The sequence below is a fragment of the Diceros bicornis genome, chromosome 1 (assembly GCF_020826845.1).
Source record: "Diceros bicornis minor isolate mBicDic1 chromosome 1, mDicBic1.mat.cur, whole genome shotgun sequence".
Classification (NCBI taxonomy): domain Eukaryota; kingdom Metazoa; phylum Chordata; class Mammalia; order Perissodactyla; family Rhinocerotidae; genus Diceros; species Diceros bicornis.
This window is the reverse complement of record NC_080740.1, coordinates 35,524,969-35,552,687: the sequence shown is the minus strand read 5'-3', so window position 1 is coordinate 35,552,687 and position 27,719 is coordinate 35,524,969. Positions and strand designations below refer to the sequence as shown.

Sequence of the window (27,719 nt, the reverse complement as noted above, 5' to 3'; positions counted from 1 at the left end):
ATTGTACCAGTAACAGCAACTGCTACTGGATAACCATATCCTTGACTAGTAGTACTTGATTCTTCCATAGTCAAGGTAGCTACAAATCACTCACCCACTGATCATCTGAAATGTCAGCTTAGCAGAACAGAGCAAGCTATATACAAAATTCCCCACATTCACACTGATGACCTGCTTAGTTGTTCTTGCTCTACCATTCACTTGTGCTCTTTTTGCAATTCAAGTCCATGTGGAAAATGTTCTGTTTGTAGAACTCATAGTATTAGAGTGCTCATGTCAGGACTGCCAAGTGAATGAGAGCCCCTGATAATCTGCTTTTGTTTAACCCTAATGCAAAGATAATGAAACATGTTCACTTCTTTTCTATTTCTAATCAGTTTTTAGACATATTGTCAACTTATTTACTTTGCATGAGATTTAAGTTTCCTATTATTTGAAAATGTGCTTTTAAACCACTTGGATTATTAGAAAAACCTGCTTGAATGTACTGTCAGCTATTAAAGCACATGTGACTAAGTCTGCATCTGTCAGTATTGTTCTACTGTTTGTATTGAAAGTCTCATTTTAAAGTTGCCCCTTAACACTGTACTATAGCTTGTAATTTTTTAGATTCTTCACTTGTATGCTTTAAATGTTTCCAGATGCCTTTAGTTTTAGCTGCTGTAAAATAGCTACTTTGTGTTATTTGATATAGAATTGTTTAAAAAAAACTCCATTTATTTATACAGAGACATTTATAATATTTTACAAACATTCTTATATTCTGAATAAATATTTCTAATTCCATGATGTACTGAAACTGTGTTCATTAAAGTAAGGTTGTCCTTCTGTAGTACTATTTGTTTGTCTAACATGTAAATATCAAACCTGTGATGCTTCATATTAAATCAAGAGCCCTAGTCAAAGCAGAGAGCTAGAAGACAGACTACATTAGGTCAAAACAGCCAATAGCCAAAGAAACCTCATTTCTATTTGGCTGCCTTTTCAAAATCACTGAAACGGGATATAATCAAGAATTGAACATAATCAAGAATTGGAAATACAAGGACGTCACGCATGACTACAAGAGAGAACAGCAAGCAGCTGTGCAGCACGTCTGTTAGAAGGCTATTACTGTTAATGTTGTCAGTTCTATCAAAGCAGAGTACCTGTGACAATAAGAGTATATAATACCTTGGTCACTCTCTTAAAATTTTAAATAAAAATTACTATCATATAGTTGAGGCCACTAGTGGAGAAGAAGGTATTTCTTTCTTCCTTGAGATCCAAGGACTGTCAAGGATTCTATTCAGGAAAAAATGGTTCTAGTACAAATTTAAGAATTGTTGGATTTTATGTATCTAATGAACTCACACTACAATCTCACTTTAAAGCAACAACCAAACTGTTATTTGAGATGGAGAACATGACCAGTTCTTTATTTACACTTTCACAGAAACACTCTTTTACTTTTTCTTCCTGTATATAAACATACCTTATCTCATACTTGTCATTTTTCATTGGTCCAAAGAGATACAACCAAAATATGAGCAACTTGGAACTTACAATAACAACAGTAGCAAAAACCAGGTTAAGGTAGTAATTAAAACTGCCCAAGCAGCAAAATTTATTGATATTGCACTAAAGTCTAAATTTAACATGATAATATTTTTATAGAAAGCCAGCACTTTAACGATCAATTGTAAAAATGTTTTAAAATACAAAGGAAACCTTCCATCATTCAAATTGTATTTTGTAAGATAAAAGGTTTTTAATTTCTAAACTGGTGTTATTTACATCAAAAAGCTTTCAAAAAGAGCATAATAACTGTTAGGACTTTGTTCCTTTGCTCAGTGGAGCGTACAGCTGGCACTTCTAGTCCACTTTGGAAGTGCAGTAATCCTGCAAACACTTACATTCCCAATTCATAAACAAGAGTCATTGGAAATCCTTTATTTATGACAGTCACACACAATATAAGTGAAAATCAGTCCTTACCTTTCATTAACCCTGAGGGAAAGGCACATATCTACTATTCAGCCAGAAGATAATAAATCCAGAAACACAATAAATTTGCCTCTAAAGGTTTCAATTCTTATAACTACAAGGTGAACCCAACAGGTATTTTGGGGTTCCTTTTCTGCTCTCCGTAAATGTTTGACAACCAAAACAAGCACCAAGAACTTCATTACTACCATAGAAAGAATCACTCCAATAGTTTACTTATACAGTCTTTCTCCAAACATTAAAATGCCCTAGAAGGTAAATAAAATGCTGCTAGAATTAAGGGAAAAATTAAATGTTAAATCATTTCACATAAGACAAAAATGATTACTGAATAAAGTTAACAAATCTATTTATAGTTATCATTTACTCTAAAGTCCAGTTTTTTCAATTAAATATATTTAGTGAAACCATTTCATCAATTTTTTTCCACCAGCTTTTGTAGGTCCCAAATAATAAAGATTTTTAACATGACTCAGTATAAATATCTTCACCTTTTTCAAACTAAAACCTACTCCCAAGAAAATTGTTTTAAGACTACATATCTTCCATGATGAACATTACCTCGTCTCCACAGCATAAAAGACACTTCAAATCTTGTTTTGGAAATAGGCAGGGTATAAAAAGAAATCAGTTCTTTTTCTCTTTCCCATCCAAACTATATTGTATGCCCTTATTTTGGTTAGACGAAAGACAATCTTACATAAGAGGATTTCACTTAAGTTAGCTAATATATGAACTATAATTCCATTTGATTAATCATTTTATTCTGAAATAAGATTGTTTTAAATTTTCATTAAACAGGTAAAATTTAAAATATGAATTGTATGAGTCAATACCAAAGATGATTTTTTTATAAGGTATTAAGCTAATAAGCAAATTTCAAAACCAATTACAAGAAAATATATATGTGTGTATGTATGTATACACACATATATATTTGCAAAATAGTTCGTGGTTTTATTTTCCTTTCTTGTTACTGAAGAAAAATTCTGTAATATTTATAAAATGGAAGTCAGATTAGCTGTCTCCTGCCCTAACTTTCAAGTGAAATATGAGCAAAAAAGTAAAATTAAAGACTCAGTTCTCTGGACACTTGCATTTGAAATTAAAAGATACTTGTGTGCAAGATCCAAACACAAACCTAAAATGAATAGTGGAGGCAGGAGTGCCCTCGGACAGTAGTGAAATGCACAAACTCTGGCAGACAGGTCTTTTGTGCTCTTCTATCAGTGCATATCGTATGTGTAGTCCGTGAAGAGTGCATGTCTACTGCTGCGCATTTGTTCCAAAAGTATTAACACATCTAACCAACCAAACTGCTGAGGAACAGTCATTACTTTTCTAAATTTCATTCACAGCTGAGAACCTTTACTTTGCTTTCATTTGCTGCCATCCATGGTCTATTCTTAAGTATCATAAAAGCATAATATGACATCATTTTACAAAAAACTAGCTAATTTCTTGAAGTCTGAGAAATGACTAACAATGTAGATTTGTGCCCGAAATGTTTCACACCAGTTTGTAGCTACAGATTGTTTTAGAACCTCAGGTTCAATGAATTAAAAGTAGATTAAATTAAAATGTTACATTCTACCTCAAGAAGTCCACAACCTAAGAACGTTAGTGTTAACTAAGACCTCTCAAAGATTGAGGACCAGCAGAACACTGCCCATTTCACCCTAGAACCACACAGGCATATTCTTTGTTCCCAAACCAATTTGACAACTACAGTATTGAGAGACTCAAAATAGCACAGGTGGCCACAGCCCTCCAATCTGCTTGTGGCCCAAGGGTCAAAGTGAAATCATCTCTGGATGGCAACATATGATCACTGCTTACAAATTCCCACAGTGGCAGATTCACCATAGGGTGCAGCACAAATAAAGAGAAAAAAACTATTCTACAGAAGCGACAAGATACAGGGGGACTGTGTGGGGGGACTCAACGGCCTCTTCCTGGACAGTCACCAAGAAAAAGGATTAGGAAACAACAGGTCTTCAAATGACACTCAACAGATAGAAGCCAAAACAACACCCAAACACCTGCAAGACCCCTCTCACCAAAAAAGCAGCAAATATATGTTCAGGGCCTTATTCTTCCACTGGAAGAAAGGACTAAAGTCTACTAAGAGAAGGGTCCATGTGAGACAAAGTTACAAACAAAGGCAATTGATTTCTGCATTCAATCCCTTTCCCCAGAGCACCCTTGACCAACACTACGCAGCTAATGCGAGCACCTTGTCAAGGTTAATTCCTTTTAGATTGTGCTTTCAAGCGGCTACCATAGCTAGACCATTCCCTCCACTAACCACAGAAGAGACAAGATAAATGGAATCTCTTTACTGGTGATTTCATTAATCTGGAGACCCAGATTAAAGATTCAGTTACGAACATTTCTCAAGATAAGACTTCCATACTTCATCATAGTTTTTTATTTACACTTCTTTGTACCTATGTTAAAGTCTGAGCAACTACGTTGGTGGAAATCAGCCCTTCAAGTCCACTCCCATGGATGAGAGGTAGCTTTACTCTTTTCCCTAGCTATAGACCACTATTTCAATAGTAAACGCGGTTTGTCACAAGAAAACTGGATGGATAGGGAATGATCACCATCCAGGACAAATACACAGCTACCACATGAAGTGACTATGACACACACCAGACCATGGCTGCGTGTGCTCTGGGTTACGTTTCCGTAAGAAAGTGCACTTCAGTGTGGCTGGAGTTGCAAAGTATCAGCACAGACTCCCAAACACTGGTCTTTAAAGTGAGAAAAATTACTTTAGATTTACTGGATTGCTTGGCAACCATACTTAGAAAAAATTAACTGTATCTAGAGCTAGAAAACACTTGGTAATGGCCACATATATTAGACTCTGCTTGGGCTATACAGTGATCACATTTCTAGCCTAGTACATCATACAGCACTCAAGAACTGATTTATCTTCTAACATTTCTTCCTTACACTCTCTTCGCCCAGCAACTATAAATATCTTCTCCCTTCAGGGCATTTTTGTTCTATAATAATAACCTATAACAATTTTGGAAACTGCAATCCAGAACTCTACTTTGAAAGCATCGCACCGAGCCTTTACTGCCCATTTGCAATCTGCCACCTTATGACACTGAAGTACAAACTTCAAGAGCAACTCAATTCTAGGAAGAAAAAGATGCTGGGAAAGCCCAACATAATCTCATTTTTAGAATGTTTGGCAACTATACAAATGCACTTTAAAGTCTTAGGACAGAATACAAAATGAGGAACTCTAGCTAGGCTTTACCAAGCTATCAGGAATAAGGTTTAACAAAACTGCTGTTTTACTAACACCTGTTTACCTAGAGACAGGTCTTAAGGGTAAAGGATATTGATATCTTCAGACAAAATAAGAGTTTGTCTTGCTTATCATTAATCTAAAGTTACAACAATACATATGAGCCCCTTCCCCAGGCTAGAAAATAATCCAAGTCAAAATTACTAGGTAACACTTATTTTTCTTCAGTCAGAAAAATGTTAATGAATCTGACCTTATAACTATGATTAAAAATGCAAAAAAAAATATTGCCTCAAAATACAGACACATAATAGATGTCAATCAAAACAAAAATAAGAATAAAAAGCCAAGAGATGTTATCATAACAGAAAAATAAGTTGGCAAAAAGTCTAATTTGTCTATATCAACTTTGCTCCTTACTGTTCAAGGTAACTAACTGTTGGAAACAAACAAAAAAAAAAAAAGTGAGGGAATAGGTAATGAAATGTTATTAATACACATATGCACTCAGACCTGAACTTTTCTAAAGACCACCACAATATAATTTAATCCTCATGGAGGGATGCTATTCACTTAGATTTGAGGTTTTTATTTGATAATACACAAACTACTAACGCCTTAAAAGACAAAGTACCAACTCAATCTTATAGCATAAAATTATTTTTGCTAAGTTTTGCTATACATCTTCATTATCTGTACTTACTGATATTTAATAGAAAAATAAGGATATCCAAAGCTCAAAGCAGCAAGCAGTGACCACAATTCCTTTGACAGCATAGGAGACTTGCCTTTATATATTAACATGAAAATCCAACTTAATTTTCAAACGTCTTCAATCAAATTTCACCCATGCTAAAAGAATTCTATTAGGCTCTCAGACTTCTCCAAACACTCATGTCTCAGGAGAGCATCACTGTTTGAAATCCTAAAACCAGTCATTTACTATTTCTTAACAAAACCTTGTGAAAGCATGTAAACCACTCTCCTATCTTTTGGATTATAATGGTTAAGTACACAAACAATTCATTTAACATCTACAAATCATTACAGTTATACATAAAAGCACCTACAAAATTTTAAAAAATAAAAGATTCACAGTGCACTGAACCTTGGAACATATAAGGCTGAAACATAAGAACACTTAAAAAGTGGATTCAAAGACTTAGTTCTCTCTCAAAGACATAAAACATAATGAAGCTAACATAACTACCCTTCTCAGCTAGCTTCTTAAAATACAGCACACAGAAGTAAATTATTGCATATTCAGCACACACCTTTATCACTTGATTTCTTCAAACCACGCTAAAATTTCTCAAAGGAGAAATCCAGTTCTGTGCTAAGCATGGCCTTTCTCAAGGTAACCTGAACAGTGAGAAACTAATATACAGGTTCGAGGGAATAAGTATAGCAGATGTACATAAAACAGGTACATCCAACTTATACATTTTCTGCATAGTTAAGTCACATCACACACATAAACTTTAACTCACATCTTTTAACTTTGTTTTTTTGTCTCAAACTGTCGAGAGCTAAAAGCCTCAAGTTACCAAAACCCCATCCCAACAATACCCTTATTTTGTTCCACAGTGCATTAAATGAAGCAGCACAACAGCAATAACATTTAACCATAGTTAAACTACCATAATTGAAAAGAGATAATCTGTTGGTTCTTGAAAAGGCTCAACACCATTAGAGGACATACTTCTGGTAACTAACTAATCTCTTTTGCTTTAGTATTGAGAGCTGAAACTCCAACTCTAGGCACCAGAAAGACTGACCAAAATACTCATTCAAAAAGAAAAAAACACATACAAAAATCACTAAAAATTAAATGGTTTCCAGATGACAGTAAACGAGTGAAAATGATTTACCTGCCAGGCAAACTAAGTTTTCACTCCCTTAACAATTTAGCAGAAATCTGGAATACTAGGACCAACTATAAATATGGCTCAAGGAGACCCAAGCAAAGCAGCTGTATTTCTGGAAAGAACAGTAAGAGCTTGCAAATGCAATCATATAATGCATTTAAAAACAAGTCACAGAAGGATTCACAAATTTGTCACATTAAAAGATGCAGAACTGTGAATAACCTAATTCTAAACGCACTGCTACAGTTGTGAATTCTCCCGTTTAGCACCAAGAGGGTGACACTTTCATTAATAAATAGAATTTCTCCTTTAAAATCAAGCCATTTAAAAGCTAAAGCAAAGTAATAGCAAGTGAATTCCTTACAATAGCACTTCTTTTGCAAGTCCCACTGGGTTAGATCGAACTCCTATTAAATAGGCTATGTATACAGAATAAAGATTTCTACAATAAAATTTACAGAGATATATTTTGTGGATACCACATGTAAAAAAAAGATTTTTAAAACCCACATGACAGATGCACACGCACACATGTGCTCATCCCCCCCCCCCCCACACACACACAAAGATACCTTCAGTGAGGTCAGAAGCAGCCCGAACACTAAAGCCCCCTGAAAGCCCTGGTGATTGTCCTCAATTATAGCTGAATTCCTTCTTAAAGCGGGCACTGCCATCCTTATTTGGATTTATGAGTCCTAAAGGACCAAAATACATTCCTAGAAGTGAGTTATGTACGTTACTTTCACGTTCTGATCCTCCCCTAGTCAAATGCTTTATTTGTACTTGGGTAAATTGCATACCTCTTCCCTTCTCATTCCATCATCCAGGGGCTTCAGCATGCTCATAAAAGCGTGTCAGTCTCTGCTACTACTGCAAATTGGAACCTAATATAACATCAGTTTCCAGAGATCAACACTGAGATGCAATGTAAAACCTAATAATGTCAGTATTCCATACATATTTACACAACTGTAATCAAGAATACATTTTCACAAGAACAAAATCATTGTACAACACTAAAGGGTTGCTGACAGGATGGTGAAGACATGACCAAAGCAAATGCTGGGTCCCAGCCTCCATGCTCTCTGCTACCCTCTCTCCAGCAGTCTCACAAGTTCACTGACTGCATGCAACACAACCCAAAATTAGAGCATCAGCTCCCCAGCCAACCAACTCAGTCCCTCTCCAGGCTGAGGACTTTGTCCTTTAATGAAGTGCTAAGAGTTCATTTTGAACATGAACATTATATAGATGATGCTGGCTCTAAATAAAACCTTTCAACAAAACTCGAAGCAGAGCAGATTTAGAGAACCTAAGTGATTAAAAGCAGAGAAATGTGCAAAATGCCACCAAAGCAGATGACCTGCAATCTTGACTTGTGACATTTCAGCTCTTGTATTCATTTAATAATTATATATTTTAAGTTTCTTTTAAAAATTTCAATGTAAGGAAAACTATTATTGCAATCACTGTAATGGGTAGATGGAGCTTTCCCATTAACTTGGCTACTTGATGATGACTCAAACACTATTTTCTTGACCAGAATATAAAATAAAAACCATAATCACACAGAAAAAAATGCCCCCGTAAAAAGCAACTTAAATTCATTAGCCAAACAATGAAAAGGTTCATGTGTATAAAAGGTTATAACTGCATTTACAGTGCAAACTCATGTTTCTTCCTACTCTCTCTTCTGCACAGAGAACAATCTCTTCAGAAACATCATTGCCTCCCTGCATTTCTTTAAAACACCTGAGAAAGGTAAGGCTCAAAGAGACACCCACTCAAATGTGACAGGTCCCTGATCTTGGGACTTCCACAACACATATGCTGCTATCATAGGTCCAAGATTTTCATTATAGCATTATGGTCAAACTTGAAACTCAAAAAGGCTCTGGATGAAAAGGGGAACTTGCAATGTCCATTACATGCCATAGACTGTCCCTCGGCATGTTCTAGCAACTGGTCTTCACCGGAGCAAGGTAAGTCATATACAGCATCTGTTTAAAAAACAAAATAAATAAGCTCAGTAACTTAGTAATACACCAAATACTGCCCTCCACCTTCTGTTATAAAGGAATTCACATACAGTATATATCTATCTCCCCACACTCTAAATCTAACATAAGGAGAACCACCGAGATATTTTCCTTTCCCTAAACTGGTGCTCAACTGAATTTCTAATCTATGATCACTTATTTCCACACGAACATTCAAAATCTTAAACTCAGCCTTTATTTTAAGATCTTAATATTCACTTGCTTTCAAAAATGGGCATACCTTTATATACCTCCTGTATTTGTATTTTGGACCAACAAAATGGGAGCTTCTTGATAGAGATCAAAATGTAAGCATTGTAAAGATTACAATTACAATGTAAGATCTGTAAAGATTCCAATTCTAGAAAAATCAAGCTGGAGTTTACCAAACCTTTAGGGAATATATCAATCTAAAGAAAAATCCAAATTTTCAGAATCATAGTACAACGAAAGTCCACCTTATCAGAGCTTCTTTTAAAAAAAAAAAAGTAGAGCAGGGACCTGACCAGGAAAGTAGGTTTAGAAAAGATACCAAGAGGCTAAGGCAGAAAGTCTGAAATGAGGTTTCCCAGGACAAGAATCCTTTTATACTTCCTCTCTAACTGAAAATTTTATATATCCATATCATGAACTAAGCTGGGTACATGAACCTATAGTGTGCCTTCTTTAATGTTCATGAACGTATGGCTTTTTAAAGATTTTGTGAAATAACTGATTTCTGAACTTATGTTAATTAAACTATCAGCCTATCATGTCCCCACCAACCAAGGTGGCCATAAAAATCCTATTAAGAGGACTTCTACCCCCATAACCTATCTCTACTAAACAAATGATAGTTCCTCTTTCTTCACAGTTAATCTGAACTTTCCAAAATAGGGTTAAAGCATCTCTTTTAAAATAGCTTTTATCTTGCTTAAATCATAGACAGTATTGCAAGAAAATATGATCATAATGTTTTTCATTTCTTAGACTTTTCTATATGAAAGTCTTAAATTTAAATGGTGAATAAATGCATATCTACTGCACAGGGAATTTCATATAATTCAAAATAACACCTAAGAAAAAATGGTCTACCCTACTTCCAAATGACATCTATTAAATCAGTATTACTAAAGAGCTTTCTACCTTCATCAGCATTCCTTTCTAAATCAGATCACACATACCTACTCTTCATAACTGAGGATGGAGAAGGTCCAAATGTCATTTTAGTAAAAGCTGCCCTTAGTACTACCTTAAAAAGTTGATCATTACCTCCAAAAAAGGGAAAATGCTCCCCTTCGAAAGTTACTGCTCCCCTGACACATACATGAGAACGAGGTCTCCTCACCTTTACAATACTTGGTTTACTCCCCCCTAACCCTTAAGCAATATGTATTTATTTACAATATTCATGCACAGCACCAAGGCTTGCCATTCACAAAATAGCATATTGAAAGGGCAAATAATTTTATCTTGATCATTTAAATAAATTCATTCTAGCCACTTTCATATTTAGAGAACTTGACCACATATATGAACTCTCTCTACAGAACACGTGCAACTCTTCCTGCTTATCTATCACAGTTCAGCACACACTCCATAAAATCAAGGTTAGGCCAAAACCAAACCAAATCCCACTAGGCAGAGATTTTAAAAAGAAAACGACTTGCCCGTTTCAAAATTATCTTGAAGTTTTCGTGGATGAAGTTTTTTTTCACACTTCTGTAAGAAAAACACAAACACACAGACAACATACCATCCCCAGTTATTTCACTTATTATAAATAAGGAGATACATTATCAAATTTCTCAGGAAGAAAATTAAACCAGGAATATAATCGCCATCCCCATTCTCGCATTGGTATTTAAATTTTTTTAAGCCTAAAACTTTTTTTAGATCTTGATTACATGTATAATATAGAAATACCAGAAAAAAGAAAATTATTCATTAAATTTCTCAACCCAGAGATAATTACTATTAACATTCCAGTGTATCTTTCCAGCTTTTTTTCTATGAGGTTATGTGTGAATATATTTTCATGTAATTACATAACATTAAATGGAATTAGTCGATACATATTAGTATTCTATAACCTACTTTTTAAATGTAATATACTGTGAACATATTCCTTTTTCAATAAATACAAATCTATACCGTCATTTTTAATGACTATATGATGTTCTACCGCATAGATCTACAATATTGGATTTAATATTATCTTCGATATTTAGATTATTCCCATGTTTTCATTACTAAAAAGAGTAATTGAGTGAATATTTTGTTAAATTTCTCTTCTAAGGTAACAAAGTAAGAACTTTTTCAGGCTTTCAATATAGCCTAACTACTCTCTAGAAAGTTGTACCAATTACTAATTTTTCAGTGTTACCAATACACTCAACAATATATAGCTGGATATCTTTCCATCTTTGCCAATCTGACAAGAAAAAGTGTAATAATAGTAAAGGGCAAGTAGTCTAACAGTAAACTGATCTTTAACATGTTTGCTAGTGGAATCAATACACCCCAAGTTAAGTAAACAGAGAATTTAGGTAAAATAGTTTTGCTAAAAACTTGAAATTACTTTTATCACCCAATGTTAAAGAAAGAAAAATAGGTGAAGCTACAATGAGAAAATTCCACATACAAATATCAGGACTTACAGAAAAGATAAACAAGGAGACCATTAGTTATGAATTAATTTCTAGAGCACAAACTAAAAGAATGGAAGTAAATGCCTCAAAATGCTCACAGTTACTTGTCTTTAGGCCTAGTCTAATGACAATGGCACTGGCTGTATTTTGTTTATTTTCTAAATTCTAACCATTTGAAGGAAAAAAAACACACTGCAATGTTCTTCCAAACTTTTAACCTCATTAAAATAATATAGACTCTATTTAGAAAAATATAAACAGAACAACAGCCAAGGACTTGCTCTAGAAAGCAAGGCTGACTACACATTGTTTTCATAATTATTAAAATAAACTTAAATACCCACAAAAAAAAGCAAAGATTAGATATGCAATTGAATCAATGTTATAAATCTGTAATTGAGAGTAGCCAAAGAGATTTTTAGTGAGCGAATAGTGTGCAACTTCGCTCCATAAAAATCCTGTCAATACATCAATTCATTGTGCCTTGACAATGCCCTTGCCCCTTAAACACAGTGAACTACCTTCTTAGCCTGAGAGCTGTAACCCTTACCATCAAGGGATTCTGCTGCTTGGCTGGCTGGCTGTGGACTCCATTTGTTCTTTTCTTTTGATTAGGTGAGTCTTGATACTGTTTTCTGCCATTTCCCCTCAGACTTTGATTCTGTTTTTCCAATAAAAAAAAATAAAATGTAAACCTATAGTATAATATAATAGGACAAAAGAATATACCCCTATGAATATGTTTAGCTGGTTGAATCAGAGTTTAGCAAAGCCCCTCAAAAATCTTCCCAAAACAATGGGGAACCACACCTTATCATATTTTTTTAAAGAAGAGTGCTTCACAAAGCAAGATTCCTCTAAAGGTATGAAATAGCAAATACAATGGTCCCTAGCAATCTTTCCACACCTCTTGCCTTATCCCATTTCTGCTTACAGATTTTTGTCTACAATGCATGAAAGAATGGGAGAGGGGAGAGGAACAAGTTTGAAAATCTTATGTGACTGTCAAAGAAAATCTCTCTGTGAGGGAACACAGGTGCGCTGGCCACAGTTCTTAGAGCAGGAACTATGCAGCGGATGTGATCAATTGGTACCCGAAAATCTGCTTAAGATTATTAATAAACAAATAAGGATCTCTAAATTAATAATCTCTTTTATACAAAATAATAAATAAGATTGGTGTTTTTAAAATTTGGGCGATTACCCTTAAATTTAGACCTAAAACCTGAAAATGCAGTACTAGACATCTTGCTATTATACTGATTTAACATGAGTTAATTTTCTTACAAAAGTTCTAAGGTTAACTTAAAACACAACACTTTTAAACATTAATTTGTCTTTAGAGGTCTTGAAGGGACAGCTATTTAAGAGGACTGGCTAAAACAGCATTAATAGTTTTATTATCACTATTTAAAAATATATAAAAACACAGTTATTTATTTACATTCTATCTACCTACAAAAAAATTAAGCAGTTCCTAAAATAGGTTGAAAACAATAAGCTAACTTAAAGAATGGTAGGGAAATATGACTTTCAAAAACTCATGTTTCCACACATTTTTAATTCAATTTCATTCTACTCTTCTTGGTATTTATTTTTATTGTGGTACAAGACACACAAAATTTACCACTTTAACCACTTTTAAGTGTACAATTCAGTGGCAATAAGTATAGTCACAATGTTGTGCAACCACCACCAGTATCCATCTCCAGAATTTTTTGATCATCCCAAAAACAAACTTGGTACTCAATAAATAACTCCATATTCCCCTCTGTCCCTCAGCCCTGGAAACTTCAAGTTAATTTCTGTCTCCATGAATTTGTCTATTCTAGGTACGTCATATAAGCAGAGTTATACAAATTTTGTGTGTGGCTTATTTCACTTAGCATGTGTTTAAGGTTCATCCATGTTGTAGCATGTATGTATCACAATTCCATTCCTTTTTAAGGCTGAATAATATTCCATTGTATGTATATTTTATTTATCCATTCATCTGTTGACGGACATGTGAGTTGTTTCCACTTTTGGGCTATTGTGAATAATGCTATTATGAACATTGGTATACAAGTTATCTGTTTGAGTCCCTGCTTTCAATTCTTTTGGGGTATATACCTATGAGTGGAACTGCTAGATCATATGGTAATTCTATGTTTAACTTTTTGAGGAACCACCAAACTGTTTTCCACAGCAACTGTACCATTTTACATTCCCACCAGCAATGCACAGGGGGTTCCAATTTTTCACATCCTTGTCAACACTTATTTCCTTTCTTTTATTATTGCTATCTTAATGAGTATGAAGTGGTATCTCATTGTGGGTTTGATTTGCATTTCTCTAAAGACTAATGATGTTGAGCATCTTTTCATGTGCTTATTGGCTATTTGTATATCTTCTTTGGAGAAATGTCTATTCAGTCATTTGCCTATTTTTTAATTGGGTTTTTTATGTTGTTGTTGAGTTGTGGGAGTTCTTTATATATTCTGGATATTAATCCATTATCAGATATTTGATTTGCAAATATATTTTCCCATTCTATGGGTTGTCTTTTCACTTTTTTGATAGTATCTGCTGATGCGCAATTAATTTTGACAAACCCCATGTATTTTTTAAAAAATAAAAATAAAAAGCAAGAATGGCACCCAAATGGATGGCTCAAATAATAAGGACAGTTAATAGCAAGGATTAGTAAGAATGTGGAACAACCGGAACTCTCTCATATTTTGCTAGGGATATAAATTACATGAGAACATTGTTCACAGTATATACTCAAGAACATAGGCATATCCAGTAACCCAACAATTCTACTGTTAGTTATATATACCCAAAAGAACTGTATGTGTTCATCCAAAGGCATGGACAGAAATATTCGTAGCAGTATTGTTTCTAAAAGCCCCAAACTGGAAACAACCAAAATGTCCATTAAGAGTAGAATGGATAAATAAATTGTGGTATAATCATACACTAGAATATAACACAGTAAAGAACCTTTCACTGGTGGCACATACACCAAAGTCAGACATTAATTCCTATGACTTACTACCCTGGATTTACAGCGAAGCTATAAAGGTTAAAGAGTCAGCACTGCTTCAAATCACAAGTCAAGAAGACAGGAGCCTTGGACCAACAATTCAGAGCTCCATAACTGTTAATTTGCAATTCCTCAATTCAGATACATTTCAAAGTCAAATGATCTAAAGTTATGAACATCTTTCAGTGTATATCACTCACCTTTGCTTTTAAAAGGTCAGACATTTCAGAATGATTATTATATGGCTTTTGCTGCAGTGGTTGCCTGTGCTTTACCCACTGGTCACCAGGAGACCCTTCAGGAAATAACTGCTGACTGTGGCGGAATTTGGTTCGACTATACCAAGATTTAAAAAATAAAAATCAGATCAGAAAATTTTCACCTGCAGTTCTTCTACCACCTAGTTTATCCTACAGACTACAAATTTTACTTCCTTCTTTATTATCTATCTTTGCCCATTAGAATGTAGTTCCATGAGGGCAGGGATTCTTGTCTGCTTGGTGTATTGCTTTATCCTCAGCACCCAGAAAAGTGCCTGGCGTTCAGTATTTCTTGAATGAATTAACAATCTGTTATTTTTAATCCCAAGCTTTTCTTTTTTTTTTTTTTTTGTGAGGAAGATTAGCCCTGAGCTAACATCTGTCGCCAATCCTCCTCTTTTTGCTGAGGAAGACTGGCCCTGGGCTAAAATCCGTGCTCATCTTCCTCCACTTTATGGAGAGATGCCGCCACAGCATGGCTTGACAAGCGGTGCGTCGGTGCATGCCCGGGATCTGAACCCCGGGCCACCGCAGCAGAGCACGCACATTTAACCGCTATGCCACTGGGCCAGCCCCCCTAAACTTTTCTAAATTATCCATACCACCTCCTCCCTATAAGTGATTATACTTTTAAAAATCTAAAGAAAATAATTTTTCTAAATTTAGTTGAAATAAACGTAAGTAGATTTTCCTTCTTAATAGGACAGACAACTCACTTTCTTACTAGGATGTTTAAAGTACAGAATTTGATCCTGCACAGGTCAGTTATAGACCCCATCCGTGCTGGAAAAGGATCTGAAAAATTAAGCTATATTCCAGAATAAAAAATTAAAGGGCCCAAGACAATGGATGAGCAAATTAAAGATCCAGTCTCAAATTCTTATGCAAAACAATTTGATAGTAAAAGGTTGTACTCATGCAATAGTCTGTGATAAAGACAAGAAATCCTATTCTATAGTACCTCTTACAAGGATAATACAGTCCAGAGTCACTGATCCCAAGAACCATACTATAGTAAGATTGTTTCTGACTATTTCAGAGTTCTTTCCCTTTCCCATTTAAAAATTATAATAAAATTGCAGGCTCTCGACTCTTTCTTTAGATAAAATTCAGACATTTCCTCCAACACATCATCACAGACATTAGTCTGTATGTTAAAAACACACATTACCCTCCCCAGGAAACCTGAAATTTGGTTACAGAAGTTTCTTTATTCCATTCTCCAGGACCACAAACACTAGAACTAAAAGATATGGGAATCATATCACTCATTCTCCCCAACATGAACAGTCATACAACTTTTTTTCAAACAGTCACTATTTCATAATAACTTTTTAGTAGTGTCTTTGTTTCTTTTTAATCTGAGCTGCATTCCAGTCTACCTTACTTTTTCTATACTGTTTCACTTATGTCTAGTAGTATATAATTTGGTGATTATAATCATAGATTCTGAAAGGCAGAAATGACTCTCAAGGCATTTAGTCCAAGCTCTTGTCCTCATAAAACCCAACTAAAATGGAATATTCCCTATGTATTTAAAAAATATTGACTGTACATGTGGTTTACTTCTATTGTTTAATTTCTGAAGCTCTAGGGTAAAAACAGAATATCTAAATTAGAGAAAATGCAAAAAGCAACTCTTTCTGAAGCTAACACAGGCAAAGTTAAAACAGACTATCTAAATTAGAGAAAATGGAAAAAGCAACTCTTTCTGAAGCTAACACAGGCAAAGTTCTAGCAAGCTGATTACAAATATATATGCTTATTTAACAAAATTACTTACTCAGCCTACTCTACAACTGTGATTTGGATACAATTAAGTTCCAACCAAGAAAATGTTCTTTGTGGTTCATGTCCATGTAATAGTCACTCTTTACAATACACAGTCTATGCTAGGGAAAGAAAAGAAGCAAACCCAAGTCTTCATAGTTCTATCTTACTGAACAAATTATGCATCAGCATCCCTTACCTCTCCTACACAAAAACAGACCTCAATATATCCCCCATTCAATCGTCTTTAGAAACTCAATTAAAGTAGGATATGAGAGAACAGAAGTAACAGTATAAACACACATAGACAAAAGATTTGTTTTCTTTTCCTCGTGTTTTATCTATCCATCTAAAAAGTTGGTACCCTCTTGTGTATACTACTTTAAAATGTGCCTGAAGCTCTTTTCCAACTCCAATTAACCTTTTTCATCTCATCAAAAACCCTTAAAAAAAAAAAAAAACTTCTATTATCTGTGAGACCAGTAAAAAAAATAGTACCTATAAAAAGGAATCCAACACCTCTGTAAACTTCAGAAGCAAAATACTAATGTATTAAAAACTATCAGCAAGTCAGAATCCTATGAGTATATTTCTTTACCTCAATTTTTCCACAGTGGGTTTAGCTGGTGTGCTACCAGCTGAGGAAAAGCCATTGTCACTGTCTGAGGAATCTCCAAATCTTCGAGAAAGCCAGTCCCTTAATGGTCTATGGAAACATTAAGAATTCACTTTTAAAACTTGGCTTTACAAAGAAACTGACTATCAGAATTATGAAGGTTAGTTTTGTACTTCAAGAAACATGAACATACCTGATAAAGGGAATGGCCATAAAAAATTTGTTAGGTGCCAAACCAAGTTTGGATTTTGGGGTCATATCATTTCTATGACAGGGCAATTTCTCAATGGAGAACCATTCAATGTTCTGAAACACAAGCAGAAAATCAAGGAGTTTCTAAAAGCAATTTTCCACTTCATTCAATTGAGATACTGTCCAGCAACCTGAAAATACTTTCATTTACATACCCGAATTTCTCTTCTGGTTTTCGGGTTAAATTTTGTGTCTTTTGGAATTCCTGGAATGATGTACAAACGAGCAAGCTGGTCATTGATTCGAAGTTCAATGTAATCATCCTTACAAATATAATCTTTGATATCAAAACCAGTTTCTTCAAAGACCTGGAAATAATACATTTGAATGATGATTTTCAATTTTTACTGTTAGACCTCCAGTTCATTAAAATCTGTTTATTTCAAAGGCAAAAATTCAGAAATATTCAGGCAACTAAAGGCATGCGAACACTAGGCAGGAAGTCAGAATATTCCAGGGTCTAGTTCTGGCTCTGCCTCTACTTAACTGTTCAACCATGGAAAAACTTCTTTGCATATCTGAGCCTGTTGCTTCACCTATTCAATGAAGGGAGATGTGTGGTATTGTTATTTACAATAAGAAATATATATTTATTTGGTCTTTGTCCCCATTTCTGATACAGAGCTCCTAAAACCCTTGGAATTTCCTAAGTGATGAAGGCAACAGAGGTGTCTTTTGTTATGTTAACAAGGTGACTTTTGGACCCCAATGAAGAGTGGGGGCTGGTTACCAGAAGAACCAACCATGTGATTAGGGGTTTGGAACTTTCAGTCCCACCCCTACCTCACCTCACTCCCTCCTCCAGGGAGAGGAGACAGGCTTGAGATTGAGCTCAATCGCCAGTGGCCAATGATTTAATCAATCAGGCTTACATAATGAAGCCTCCATTAACCCAAGAGAATGGAATCCAGAGAGCTTCTAGGTTGGTGAACATGTGCAATTTGGGGAGAGTGGTGTGCTAGAAGACAGCATGGAAGCTCCTCGCCCTTTCCCCATATTGCTCTATGCATCTCCTCCATCTGGCTGTTCCTAAGTTACATCCTTTTATAATAAACCAGTGATCTAGTATGTAAAATGTTTCTCTGAGTTCTGTGAGCCACTCTAGCAAATGAATCAAAGCCAAGGAGGGAATCATTGGAACCTCCAATCTATAGCCAGGCAGTCAGATGCACAGGTGACAACCGAGACTTGTGATTGGCATCTGAAGCAGAGGACAGTCTTGTGGGACTGAGCCCTTAACCTGTGGATCTGATGCTATCTCTGGGTAGAGTATCAGAATTGAGTTAAATTGCAGGACACTCAGCTGGTGTCTGAGAATTGTTTGTTGGTGTGGGGAACCCCCCACACACGGTCTAATTGGGCCCAGAACTCTTAAGATGTTAGAATACATCAGATTATGTTTGAACACTAACATTTAAATGGACAGATTCCAAAAGTACAGCACAACCACATTTGTGTGCATGTGTGTGTGTGTTGGGGGGGGGGTTGTAATGGTAAATGCAAAAGAACTGAAAACTAGTGAACTGGATTAATGTTCTAAAACTGCCTTCGCTCAGTAGTGCCTCGAGGGCTGGGGGAGGAGGAACAGAGAGAACATAAATCTCAGGAATTAATGCTAAATCTAACTCTCACCTTTTCTTCCACCAGAGAGGCCATGCTTAATCTGATTAACATACCGGGCTTCTGTTTAAAATAAAAACCACTGGTCTCTTCTAGCCTTAAAGTTCTCCTTCCTATACCGTTTGTATTACTCTGACCAAGTCCTTCCCCATTTCACCCCCCAAATCAAAAAGGCTTTGGATGCTCAGTGGCGGTAGAAACCACTGTGGATCTTTTATGCTGGAATTCCTCTTCTTCCCTCTAGTTTCAGCATCTCCTAACCAATCAGTGGGACAGAAAACTTTAAAACACATGCACAAGCATGAATCTCTTGCAAGGTACAGGTGTACAGGAGCTATTTCTACCCGTTCCTTTTGTCTCTTCCCCGTTTCTCTTGTCAGTTCATGTACATCTTTCTACCTTCCTCAATGAGGGCACATCTATACTTCTCTCAGGCATGTGTAGTCTTGACTCCCAATTTAAGCTCCTCCATAAGACCTAATTCATTTCTATCACCATTTCTGTATACTCCTCAGTACGCTCAATTTTTTGTTCCTAATTTTAAGAACTAGGTGAATATGCTCACTTGAAAATTGTTCTACTGTACATTATTTGTCTTTCCTACTTCTGGAAATGACAGACTGGGTACAGAAGTACATATGTGATATTGAAAGAAAGAAAGAAAGTTAACATGTCCTGTGTTTCTTTACATCTACATTTAGTGTTATAGGTATATACAGAAACTGTCTATTGTAGAGGTGATCGCTGACATTCAGACATACCAACACTACACATCTTTTCCAGAATAAAATTCTGAAGGCTCAGTGATCGAGGTGTCATGGTTTCCCACTTCCCCAAATCTTAAGATTTATATACATAAGACAATGTAATTAAACCATCAATCATGTAGATTTACTTCACAAGCCATGTATGCTATCTGAATGTTTCCATTAAAGCAAAAGTCCAGATGCTCTGGTTTTCCTTTTCTTTGAAACTAAGGTCTACGTTACTGCTTGAGACAGTGCTTAAAAATATTTTTGATTAGTGGCCGGCCTGGTGGTGCAAGTGGTTAAGTGCGCGCGCTCCACTGTGGCAGCCCGGGGTTCACCGGTTCCGATCCTGGGCACACACCGACGCACTGCTTGGCAAGCCATGCTGTGGCGGTGTCCCATATAAAGTGGAGGAAGATGGGCATGGATGTTAGCCCAGGACCAGTCTTCCTCAGCAAGAAGAGGAGGATTGGCAGATGTTAGCTCAGGGCCAATCTTCCTCGCAAAAAAAAAAAAAATTGATTATAATGCAATTTTGATGGATATTAGATTTATAACTGTAACAATTAAGACTAGTTTACCTAAAAGTTTACACATCAATGATACATGAAATTATTTCTCTTCATCGAAGGCTCCATTAACAGAGTCAAAAGCAAAGACATAAACCAGAAGACATTCACAATACACTCAAATGCAGAATGTGTTAAAAAGTCCTATATACCAATGAGACAAGTAACTCAACTTTAAAAAAAATGGGTAACATATAAGTGGGTACTTAATAAGAGGCCATTCAAATAGCCAACAAGAATATGATAACGTGCTCAACATCATTCAACTCAGGAAAACGCAAATTAAAAGCACAATATACCATTATATTTCCATCAGAATAGCTAAATTTTTTTTAATTGAGGTATAATCAACATATAACACTATATTAATTTCAGGTGTACAACATAATGATTCGATATTTGTATATATTGCAAAATGACCATAAATTTTTTTCTAGCTTTACTGAGATATAATTGACATACATCACTCTATAAGTTGAAGGTATACACCATAATGGTTTGACTTTCATATATTGTAAAATGATTACCACAATAAGTTTAGTTAGCATCCATCTCATATAGATATATAACAGAAAAAAAATTTTTTTCCCTTCTGATAACTCTTAAGTTCTACTCTCTTAACAACTTTCATACATATCATACAGCAATGTTAATTAGTTATCAGGTTGTACATTATATCTCCAGTAATTATCTATCTTATAACTGGAAATTTATACCTTTTGACCACCTTACTCCAATTCGCCCCCATCCCCGCCTCTGGTAACCACAAATCTGATCTCTTTTACTATGAGTTTGGGTTTTTTTCTTTTAGATTCCACATATAAGTGAGAGCATATAGCATTTGTCTTGCTCTGTTTAACTTATTTCACTTAACATACTTCCCTCAAGGTCCATCCACACTTTCGCAAATGGCAAGATTTCCTCGTTGAATATTTCATTGTGTATATAAGTGTATATAGAGAATGCAAATATATATGTGTGTAAATATATATTGTGTAAAGTATCTGTGTAAATATATATATAAATCACAACTTCTTTATTCTTCCATCGATGGACACTTAGGTTGTTTCCATGTCTTGGCTATTGTAAATAATGCTACTACAAATATGAGGGTGCAGATATCTTTTCAAGTTAGTGCTTTCATTTCCTTTGGATATATTCCCAGAAGTGGAATCGCTGGATCATACAGTAGCTCTATTTTTAATTTTTTGAGGATGCTCCACACTGTTTTCCAGAATGGCTGTACCAGTTTACAATCTCAGCAAAAGTGTACAAGGTTTCCCTTCTCTCTACATCCTCGCCAGCATTTGTTACCTTTTGTCTTTTTGATAATAGCCATTCTAACAGATATGAGGCGATATCTCATTGTGGTTTTGATTTGCATTTCCCTAATGACTAGTGATGTTGGTATCTTTTCATGTACTTAGTGGCCATTCATATATCTTCTTTGAAAAAATGTCTATTCAGGTCTTTTGCCCATTTTTTAACCGGATTAGTAGTTCTTTTTCTACTGAGTTCTATGAGTTCTTTATATATTTTGGATATTAACCCCTTATTAGATATATGGTTTGCAAATATTTTTTCCCATTCTGTAGGCTGTCTTTTCACTTTGATTGTTTCTTTTGCTGTGCAAAAGCTTTGTAGTTTGATGTAGTCCCATTTGTTTATTTTTGACTTTGTTGCTTGTACTTTAGGTGTCACATTAAAAAAATCACTGCTAAGACTCATGTCAAGGAGTTTTTTTCCTATGCTTCCTCCTAGGACTTTCATGGTTTCAGGTCTTACATTTAAGTCTTTAATTCATTTCAAGTTAATTTTTATAAGTGGTATAAGATAGGGTTCTAGTTTCATTCTTTTACAAAAGTGTGAAAATCCAGTTTTCCCGGCACCATTTCTCCATTGCGTTTTCTCGGCTCCCTTGTCAAATATTCGTTGACTGTACATGCATGGGTTTATCTCTGGGCTCTTGATTCTGTTCCACTGGTTTATGTGTCTGTTTTTATGCCAGTACCATGCTGTTCTGATTACTATAGCTTTATAGTATAGCTTGAAATGAGGAAGTGTGATGCCTCCCACTTTGTCCTTCTTGCTCAGGTTTGCTTTGGCTACTCAGGGTCTTTTGTGGTTCCATATAAATTTTAAGATTGTTTTTTTCTACTTCTGTAAAAAAATGCCACTGGAATCCCGATAAGGACTGCACCGAATCTACAGATGGCTTTCGGTAGTACTGACATTTTAACAATATTAATTCTTCCAATCCATGAACACAGGATAAAATTTTTTAAACTGATAATTCCATGTGTAGCCCAGGAAAACCAAAACTCTCATATGCAGATGGTAGGAACATAAACTGGTACAACTACTTGAAAACTACTGGCAGTACACATGCAGCTTCCCTATCACTCAGTAAGTCTACGCCTAGAGAAATGAGGCCTTATTTACAATATTTACAGCAGTTTTACTCATAACAGCCCAAAACTGGACACAACCCAATGCATAAGAGAATGGATAAAGAATTGTGGTATATTTGTACACTGGAATACTACACAGAACAATTAAAAAAGAACCAACTACCGATATATGCAACAATACAGATGAATCTCAAAGGCATTATACTGAGCCAAAGACACAAAACACAAAGAGTATCTACTGCAAAATCCTATTTATATGAAGCTCAAGAACAGGCAAAACTAGTCAATGGTGACAGAAGTCAAAATAGTGGTTCCCTCTAGAAAGTGTGGGAAAGAAAAAGTGAGTATTGATTGAGAAGGGACAGGAAAAAAGTCTTCTGAGGTGCTGGAAAAATTCTGTATCTTGATCTGAGTGGTGGTTTCACAGGTATACATATATAAAAACAAATAAACTGTTTTTTTTTTTTTTTAAAGATTTTATTTATTTATTTTCCCTGCAAAGCCCCAGTGAATAGTTGTATGTCATAGCTGCACATCCTTCTAGTTGCTGTATGTGGGACACGGCCTTAGCATGGCCGGGGAAGCGGTGTGTTGGTGCACGCCCGGGATCCGAACCCGGGCCGCCAGCAGCAGAGCGCGAGCACTTAACCGTCAAACCACAGGGCCAGACCCAAATAAACTGTTAAGACTAGTGTACTTTATGTTTTTATCCTTCAACAAAAAAAAGTTTAAAAAGTAATTTATACATGGTTTTTAATTCTATTTTTACATTTATTCTCTTTAGCTCCCTCCTTCGAATAATATCTCATAATCAGAAGTATACATATCCAGTCGTGTAAGTCTGTATAATAATTAGAACTATGCTAAAAGTAAATTGTTTAAGCTCCTTGAAAGCAGAGCTTGTTACCTTTGTGTTACAAATAGTATCAAACTAAATACAGGCTTAATAATAAGTAATAAAGAAGGACTGAGAAACCGTTTCAGATTAAAGGAGACTGAAGGGCCGGCCCGTGGCTTAGCGGTTAAGTGCGTGCGCTCCGCTACTGGCGGCCGGGGTTCGGATCCCGGGCGCGCACCGACACACTGCTTCTCCGGCCATGCTGAGGCCGCGTCCCACATACAGCAACTAGAAGGATGTGCAACTATGACATACAACTATCTACTGGGGCTTTGGGGGAATTAAAAAAAGGAGGAGGATTGGCAATAGATGTTAGCTCAGAGCCGGTGTTCCTCAGCAAAAAGAGGAGGATTAGCATGGATGTTAGCTCAGTGCTGATCTTCCTCACACACACAAAGAAAGGAGACTGAAGACACACAATAACTAAATGCAAATACAATACATGACCCTGGATAGGACCCTGGATGGGGGAAGAGGTGGAAACAGATGAAAAAGACCATAATGGGGCAATTAGTAAATCTGAATATGAACTACCCATTAGATAACAGCACCTATCTATGTTACATTCCTAAACTTGATAATTACACTGTGATTTATAGAGAACTTCCAAGTTGTTAAAATTTACATGCAGAAGTAGTTAGGGGTTAAGGGGCATTACGCCTGCAATTTGCTCCTAAATTATTCAGCAATAATAATAAAAACCATACATACACATGTATAAAAGTAATAAAGCAAATATGGCAAAATACTAATAAGTGAATCTATTCTTTGTATTATTCTTACTATTTTCACTATACTTGAAATTATCTCAATATTAATGCAATTTTTAAGGAGTCACATGTAATTAATGTTTAGTTCTTTTTTGTGCATTCATTCAAATATGTACTGTGTGTTTAATAAGTGACAAGTACTGTCCTAAGCACTGACTTCAGAAATGAATAAAAGCAAGCACTGCTCTTTAAGGAGCTCAGTCTAAAAAAGAAAATAATATATATTCCAAAAGGGAGGTGGGTGCTGTGGGAGTACAGAATCAGGGTGCCCAACTCAGCCCTGGGTGAGGGCGTGAGTTCTGAGTAGGGGTGGTCACCTTAGGAAGGCTGTCATGGACAGCATCCTATTCTGCTGGATGCACTTGAGCTGGGACTCGAAAGATGAACAGGACTGCCAGATAGACAAGAAGAAAAAGGAATTCCATTTAGATAGCTCAAAAGAGGAAATGGTACAATATAAGGCAAAATGAAAAGGGCCATCAGTGCTAACACACGTAGCTTCAAGCCCTGTACAGTCAAACTTAGAACAAATATAATAAAGTAACAGATATAATCTCTCAATTCTGAAAGTGATAAAGATTGATTTGCCTCTAAAATCAGGCATTCACTCTCATCAAACATTTACCAGGAAAAAATTTTAATAGGTCACTTACATGTACAGATACCAAAGACAAAAATTTTAATATCACACCTTCTGTGAATCAAATCCATTGTTGTATTATAATACATAATTTTCTAGGCACATGGAATAGCATTAACTTCTCAAATGATATCAGATAAAAATTTCTAAGTAAGATTTAAAAATGTGCTACCCCAAAAGCACCAGCATAGACAATGAAATCCTCTGCCTGTAATCTATGTCCTATAAGCCTACACCAAGAGGTAGAATAAACCAAGAGTTCCTCTGTACCAATTCTATCAACATTAAATCATATAAATGCATATTAAAGTCAGCTTCATTACAATAAAACGTATTGTTTTGCCAAATAAAGCAACAACACGAAATCTCGAAACCACAAGTGAATTGCCAAGTATCATTTGCTTGTTTTTAAGAACAGCTGGTGTTTCACCACAACTGACAACAAAAACATACTGAGGTTATCCTAACACATCCTTTCAACAATATCTAGAAAACATTTTTCACCTAAATCTATTTCACTCAATAAAAGTGATCAGAAATAACCCAATTAACAAAGGTGAACCAAAAGGTCAAAGAGAAGATTGGAAATTATTAACTAAGATGGCCCTTAGCTTTTACTGACAATTGTTCGTACCTTCTCCCTGAGAAGCCTGCTTATCACTGCTTCTTTCAGCTCAGCCCACATATACAGTCTTTATGGGATGTGTCAAATTCTGACATAGCATAACAAAACAGCCCTGGATGGCCATATACTGAAATAATAACATTAATATAACCATAATAAACCAAATAAAACTGTTATAACAATAACCAAATTAAAGTATCATTAGCAACTTAAAATATGGGTAAGTACCCATAGTAGAACTGCATAACTTCAAAGCAAGAGAAAAAGTGCTTAAGACATCAGCCTAAGTCTAACTAATGGCAGGTAGAAAATTAAGACAAAATCTCTCCTTATATGTCAATATAAGTGAAAATTAAAAGGAATGATGTGATATTAACAAACTCCTATAAAGAATGGAATAACAATCTGGTTTTCAACTAAGACTTAACACTGCTGGTTCCCTCTGCTTCTATTATACTGCAGTGCCACCAAGTGGCAGACATACATACTGCAACTCTAGGACCGCTAGCTGAATTCTTTCATCACTCAAAAATGGCAACTGCTATGGACTAACGGTGTCCCTTCAAAATTCACATTGAAGGTCTAACCGCCAATGTGACTTTATTTGGAGACAGGGTCTATGAGGAGGTGATAAAGGTTAAATGAGGTCATAAGGGTGGGGCCCTAAACCAACAGGGCTGGTGCCCTTATAAGAGGAAGAAACACAGCACTCTCTCTCTCTGCACTCACACAAGCATCCAAGGAAAGGCCACATGAGCACACATTGAAAAGGCAGCCATCTGCAAGCCAAGATGAGAGTCCTCACCAGGAACCAGATCAGCAGGCACCGTGACCTCGGACCTCCCAGCCTCCAGAATGGTGAGAAATAAATTTCTGTTGTGTAAGCCACCCAGGCTGTGGTATTTTGTTACAGCAGCCTGAGTGGACTAATACAGCAAAGCTCCACCTTAATCCCAAAACTTTTCTCTCTTTATAACAAAGATAGTTATTTAAAAATCAGGAATAGAGCCAGCCCTGATGGCCTGGTGGTTAAAGCTCAGTGCTCTCATCACTTCAGCAGCCAGGGTTCAGTTTCTGGTGGTGGAATCCCAGTCTGTCAGTAGCCACGTTGTGGCGGCAGCTTACGTAGAAGAACTAGAAGGACTTACAACTAGAATATACAACTATGCACTGGGGCTTTGGGGAGGGAAAAAAAAAAATCAGGAATAAAAGTCAAAAGACTTGCCTGTAAAAATTCTAATCCAAAAATTTACAGAAGTCAAATCTTTTCTGACAAGTTCCTTTATCAGCTAAAAGAGGATACAACTTAGATCAGAAAGGTTAGAAGTTGGAATTACTTACTATTATCAAAGGGAAATTTTTTTCCCTGAAATTAAGGGACTATGGTTCTACAGAATGCCTGTGCTTTCTCCAGAGCAAGACAAAAACTCTAAAACACAAGAGAAAAAGTCATACTGATCCAAATCAGAAATGTAAATGTTATTAGAAAATACATATACTTAAAAATCACAAATTCCTTCTGTTTTCATCTGTGCTTGTGTACGTTTAGAAATACCCATTTACAAATACTCCTTGGCTGCCTATATCGTAGTAGTCAAGAACATGGACTCCAGGGCCCAACTACCAGGGTCTGCATCCTTGCTCTCTGGTTACGAACCGTGAGACCTTGGGCACGTTACTATAATTTTATTTATTTATTTATTTTTCCTCCCCAAGC

The 27,719-nt window shown here is 35.8% G+C and overlaps 1 protein-coding gene across 1 annotated transcript in view; it reads right to left on the bottom strand.

Annotated features, from left to right (window-relative positions):
• Positions 1-4,253: 4,253 nt before the first annotated feature.
• DCP2 (decapping mRNA 2) overlaps positions 4,254-27,719 on the bottom strand; it is a 43,252-nt gene continuing 19,786 nt past the window's right edge. Inside the window, exons 5-11 of the mRNA XM_058538612.1 lie at positions 17,876-18,028; positions 17,662-17,774; positions 17,451-17,558; positions 15,023-15,158; positions 12,345-12,455; positions 10,814-10,865; positions 4,254-9,125 (exon numbers count right to left, since the gene is read on the bottom strand). Of these exons, the coding sequence (XP_058394595.1) occupies positions 8,962-9,125; positions 10,814-10,865; positions 12,345-12,455; positions 15,023-15,158; positions 17,451-17,558; positions 17,662-17,774; positions 17,876-18,028 (837 nt within the window). The 3' untranslated portion in view covers positions 4,254-8,961. The remainder of the gene's footprint in view (positions 9,126-10,813; positions 10,866-12,344; positions 12,456-15,022; positions 15,159-17,450; positions 17,559-17,661; positions 17,775-17,875; positions 18,029-27,719) is intronic.